This window comes from Notolepis coatsorum (genome assembly GCF_963971535.1).
Source record: "Notolepis coatsorum genome assembly, chromosome: 1".
In the NCBI taxonomy this organism is placed as follows: Eukaryota; Metazoa; Chordata; class Actinopteri; order Aulopiformes; family Paralepididae; genus Notolepis; species Notolepis coatsorum.
In genome coordinates, this window is record NC_140165.1 from 215,160,163 (window position 1) to 215,166,162 (window position 6,000).

The 6,000-nt window shown below is 44.9% G+C and overlaps 1 protein-coding gene across 8 annotated transcripts in view; it reads left to right on the plus strand.

Annotated features, from left to right (window-relative positions):
- sh3bgr (SH3 domain binding glutamate-rich protein) overlaps positions 1-6,000 on the plus strand; it is a 32,559-nt gene extending 26,559 nt beyond the window's left edge. For 5 of the 8 annotated variants that reach the window (XM_084335177.1, XM_084335172.1, XM_084335170.1 and 2 more), the window contains 3 exons: positions 2,541-2,570; positions 3,054-3,110; positions 5,910-6,000. In XM_084335177.1, coding sequence (XP_084191303.1) covers positions 2,541-2,570; positions 3,054-3,065 — 42 coding nt within the window. In that variant the 3' untranslated portion in view covers positions 3,066-3,110; positions 5,910-6,000. The remainder of the gene's footprint in view (positions 1-2,540; positions 2,571-3,053; positions 3,111-5,909) is intronic. The other 3 variants (XM_084335173.1, XM_084335176.1, XM_084335175.1) reach the window with 1 other exon arrangement.

Below are 6,000 nucleotides of genomic sequence, written 5' to 3' on the forward strand. Positions count from 1 at the left end.
CGGCTTTAGCACATTAACAATACTCTTATCTAGCGGTATACAGGCAGTCAGGCACACACACACAGTCACACACACACACACACGCATACAGAGTATGTAGGTGTCTTTCCGACATTCCAATGAATCACTGCATGCTCTTCTATCTGCCTCTCCTATCAAAGATGCTTTGCCTTGCTCTATCTCCTTTCCTCTTCCCCGCAGGAGCCAGATGAGCCAGCCAGTGAGGTAGTTTCCTGTGGTAGTTGGGCTAATCTGTGGTGTATCTTCGAAGAGCTAGGGCTGCTATATGGAAACACTCTCTCTGTCTCTCTCTCACTCTCTCACTCTTTGTGTGCCGCATGGTGTTGCAGAGTTTCACCCGACGACACGCCTGGCGATATGCTGCCGCATGAGCCACAACAAACGGTTCACTTAAACGTCACCCGGCGGACATTTTGATCTCCGTTCGCCGTCTGTTGTTGGCCGTTGGGGTGTCCGAGCGATGCCTCGCGGAGAGGCTCGAACTGAATACCAGTGTTGTTTCAATGTTGTTTAAACGCTTTAGTGAGATAAGATGAGGATTTCAAACGCAACCTGAGAATACACCTGCCTCAGAAATAGGTAAACAACACACTCCCTTCCTGGGAAAGTCTTCCTATGTCGTAATATACATTTGGTTTGAAGGAAAGGCATCATTTATGTTGAGCTGTAATGCAGCATCAGTTGATCTGAACTCGATGTTCGGTGTCGATGTTCACTGGGTGGTTGATCTAGTCTGTGGGGTGCGTAAACCTTTTACCTAATGTTTGTAAAATAGAATATCTCATCACTCCCTTGAACCATTCTGAGGGCCAAAAAGAATGTTGTGGAGGACCACATTTGACCCCTGCTGGGCCCCCTGCTTCAGATAACGCAGAGTAACATTGGGGTTTTCCCTCTTCTAGTGTCTTTAGTGACTTAACAGTTAAAACGCTCAGTACCCCCTCCCGTAGAAGAAGAGTCTGAAGTACTGGAGGTATATTGTGACTGTAGATTATTTGTCGCTGTATTATTGCATGGTGTGGATCTGTGGAGACGAGGAGGTGGAGGGGATGGACCTTTTTGATTGCATGTCGTGACTGCATAATGGAGATCTGTGTGAATTTTTCTTTACTTTCTCCACCCTCCCCCCCCCCCCCCCAAGGTGCCCCCACCCGTCACCTTATGCTGAGTGTGGGACTTTAACTCAATTCCCCTTGTTGTTGACGTTGAGTGGATAGATGCCGCTGCTGCACCATATTAATGTTGTCACTTCGATATTGCAGTGTGCATTGTGCCACATCATCTGCAGGCGCTTCCTCTCCGAGTCCACCGCTTTTTCCTCTCTTGATTTCGAAGGCTTAAGAGCAGGTGGAATGTGTTATTGTGTTGTTTTTCACAATCTAGTCGTGTACACATGAGCAAAACCTGGGACATGTTTGTGATTAAAGCCCCAATTAATGCTTTTTTTGGCCCTATCAATGTGGGGTATATATATATTCACATACATATTTGAAGTGTTTGGTCTGTAGATTGTAAGTATGCTATCTGGAGCTTTCTTAACCTATTGTAAGTCGTAATATAGATCTGTTTTACTCAAGTGTTGACAGACATTACCAAGATAAACAGTCCTATTACAACCACAAAGCACACTGAATGCAATTTACCTTGAGAGAAAAGCAATGCCATCTTGGACATGTATTTTTAAAGGCCATGGGTATGATTTCCTTTTGGAAATAGAATTTTGGCTATGGACAGGAAGATTAATGGAGTGCCATTTGCTATTTTGCAACTGTACTAAGGATTGTCTCAAGTGTGTAGCCTACTGTGTATGTCACACTAGTGCATATATCTATATGTCACACTAGTGTATATATCTATATGTCACACTAGTGTATATATCTATATCTATATGTCACACTAGTGTATATAGTGTGTATATATATAGCCTAGCTTGTGACTGAAGTTGTGAAGACTTTGGATACTTGTATTCAAATGATCTTTATTGATGGGAGATCCAGATCTATATCCACAAGTCTTCAGCTACATGGATCACCAATACATAAATGGAGTCGTTTGAAGGGCTTAGGCTTAGTAATGGACTGCGGTGTCACCCCTCTCTCTGGCCCTCTGGGAATAGGTTATACTTACTTTATGCAGGCGGCACTAACCAAGCACAGTGCTGCGGGGGGACGGACGAGTCTTGAGTAAATGATATAGGAAAATAGGCAGTGCTTGCAGTTTCATGTCACATGATACCACCCGGAGGTCACCACCTTAAAGGCCCACTCCTCTCCCTCTCTCCCTCTCTCTCTCTCAACCAAGATATGATCCTGTGACTTAACTAGTTCCCCTTCATCCCGTCGTTCCCTGCTTGTCATTCCAGCGTTCTCGACGCCTCGCCCCCCCGGACTACCGTTTCCATTACCCTCCTTTCTCTTTTAACACATATTTTCGACAAATGCTAACTCTTGTTTTCCTCATCCCCCCCTGACTTCACCAAAACGGCCTCTCTTCTTTCTGTCTCTTTCTCGCCCCAAAAGGAGGAAGAGGAGGACGTGGACGAGGATAAGGTAGCGTCATAGCAACCACAACAAAACAAATAACCGCAGCTTGTCACGCAGGGGAACAGCTGCTTTTGCTACACCTGCCTGCGAACGCTCTTTTTCCAGTTTAGGGGAAGGTTCTCTTCCGAGACACGAGCCAAACCAATTCTTCATCTGAAATCTTGAGTTACTGATAACTTTGTTTATTTTTTATCACAATTGAATCTTATTCCTTCAACTCCTCCGTAATCATGTTTGAGAGCAATCAGACAAAACACAGAGATAAGACTTAATGGTTTTTTGGGGTGGGGTGGGGGGGGGGGTACAGCACGGTGCAGCTCACTACTTCTGTCAGATGAGTTATCTTAATGGGAAAAAAGTGGATCCAACTTCAGGGTATTTCTGATACAGAACTAGATTGTAATATCTATGGGTTTGGCCTTATGGGTATATTTCACTGCTTTAGGTGGCCGTATTTGTTGTTAATACATGATTATTGTGCTTTAACAGGAGGACGCATAGAGTTGGAGCCAGAAGAGATAGAGGGTGTGACTCACTCCTGCCTAGGTAAAATATCTCCTCTTCCTTGTTTTAAATTGGAAGATGTGTCATTTTAACATTTTATACAACTTGAATCTGTGGAACATGTTTGTTAAGTGATTTTCAAAGAAACTAGTCTGAATCAAATTCTGATTATTTATTAAATATAAATAATAATAAAAATAATGGTTTATATGGTAGCACACACCAAATTCTATATAAATTATTTCCTTCCCTGCCTGGCTACCCCACGCACATTTATAAACTGGGTGGTACATTATAGGCATTGTTCCTGGCTTCAGAAAGCACAGCTGGTTGATTAATTAAAGCTAATTTATTGCTTGTGTCCCCCTTGTGATACAACAAAGGGCAATCATTCTGAACATTGTTTAGGCTTGTTAATCAGAAGACTTCAAACCCTGGCCAAACGGCACAGAGTACCTGGGTAATCTTTCCCCTTTAAACGTCTTATTCTCAGGCTACTGACCGGGCACGGTTAACTTATCCTTAGTTATAGCTTCTTTTCTTTTTTCAGATCGAGATTTAACTTATTCTAGTGCTGCACTTGTTGTAATTCAGTCTGGATAAGAGTATCTGCTAAATGCCTAAAATGGAAATAATTTTTTTTTTATGTTCTCCTGCTCTACCACCGGGGGGCGCTAAAAGATCATGTGCATATCTAGCAAACATCACTAAAGCATGATTAAGTCCTCTTGCTGCTGCCTTCATGTTTTGGCATTAATATAACCAGATTAATTAAAAAGATAAACTTGTGTTCAGAGCACTGCCTCTGTTTACCTCTTTGACCCTGATATCAAATTAAGGACACCTCATAATAGCATTATTAAACAAACCGCTCTGCATTATTTAGAGGGGCAAGGTAGCACCAAGATATTGGCCTCAATGTTATAGCCTTGCACTTATATGACACATAAATCTCACCAGCATTTAAAAAAGAAATACTGATGTTCTTCTTGAGAACATTAGCGTGTTCATAGTGTTAAGTCTTGACATTGGTAGCCGACTAGCCGTTCATTATCTCAAATGTTCCGTGAGGGGAGCAACAGTGTAGTCTGTTGGGCTGTTTCAACAGGGCTGACTCTCACTATTATTCTCCATCTGCAAACAGCTTCAACCTGGGAATCTGCAGCAGCCATGACAAGAATTATCTAATTTCTTTCTCCCAAGGCGTTTGGTGGTGATGATGATAACAATAATAATTATTATTATTATTGTTATTATTATTATAACAATAATAACCGTAATCTTCAAAGCCAGGCTCTGCATGTAGAGTGATTGCTGCTTGCTGCAGGAGGTGTTTGGGTTTAGAGAGAGACTATGGGAAAATATTCGACTTTCATGGGTCTCCCTCATCCTCCCCTAAGCCCCTCCACCCCTCCAAGCCTCGTCGCAGCCTGTTGGAGGAAGCTACTAAGTGAGCTCCAGATTAGCCTCAGGAGGAATGGGCATGCCGCAGAGCAGTGGCCGACAGACCGGAGCCAGCCTCAAAATGTTCCTGGTTCAGGAGGTAGAGCAGTCGTCTGGTAGTCTGTCGTGTTCTTGGTTCAGGAGGTAGAGCGGTCGTCTGGTAGTTTGATTGATTGATTGAAAACTTTATTAACAGATTGCAGAATGGGTACAGTACAGTACAGCTCAATACATACAATTGTTAAGGGGATGCAGACCAGAGAAAGACTTTCGTCTTGTTTACATCAGGGTCCCCCATTTTCAATTCATCGTAACATATATGACATACATGACATACAGATAGACAGTACTGCTACATCTGTCGTGTTCTTGGTTCAGGAGGTAGAGCGGTAGTCTGGTAGTCTGACGTGTTCTTGGTTCAGGAGGTAGAGCGGTCGTCTGGTAGTCTGACGTGTTCTTGGTTCAGGAGGTAGAGCGGTCGTCTGGTAGTCTGACGTGTTCCTGGTTCAGGAGGTAGAGCGGTCGTCTGGTAGTCTGACGTGTTCTTGGTTCAGGAGGTAGAGCGGTCGTCTGGTAGTCTGACGTGTTCCTGGTTCAAGAGGTAGAGCGGTCGTCTGGTAGTCTGACGTGTTCCTGGTTCAGGAGGTAGAGCAGTCGTCTGGTAGTCTGTCGTGTTCTTGGTTCAGGAGGTAGAGCGGTCGTCTGGTAGTCTGACGTGTTCTTGGTTCAGGAGGTAGAGCGGTCGTCTGGTAGTCTGACGTGTTCTTGGTTCAGGAGGTAGAGCGGTCGTCTGGTAGTCTGACGTGTTCTTGGTTCAGGAGGTAGAGCGGTCGTCTGGTAGTCTGACGTGTTCTTGGTTCAGGAGGTAGAGCGGTCGTCTGGTAGTCTGACGTGTTCTTGGTTCAGGAGGTAGAGCGGTCGTCTGGTAGTCTGACGTGTTCTTGGTTCAGGAGGTAGAGCGGTCGTCTGGTAGTCTGACGTGTTCTTGGTTCAGGACGTAGAGCAGTCGCCTGGTAGTCTGACGTGTTCTTGGTTTAGGACGTAGAGCGGTCGTCTGGTAGTCTGACGTGTTCCTGGTTCAGGAGGTAGAGCGGTCGTCTGGTAGTCTTCCGTGTTCCTGGTTCAGGAGGTAGAGCGGTCGTCTGGTAGTCTTCCGTGTTCCTGGTTCAGGAGGTAGATCGGTCGTCTGGTAGTCTGACGTGTTCTTGGTTCGATCACAGCTCTTCTCACAGCAGGACTCTGAACTCCTAACTGCTCCCTGGGCGCTTGTGGTAGTCAACACAGTCCATGTGGCTGCTCCTGGAGGTTAGGATGAGTCCCCTCTGGGACAACAAAGTCCTAATAAATAAATGGTTGTTATTATTATTATTATTTTGTCTCCGTTTGTCTGTTTTGTAGTCTGGAGAACCACCAGTTCCGTCCCTCCCGACCCCTGACACCCAACCCCACCAGGGCTGCTCCCTCTTGGACACTTCTCGCTGGAACCCCT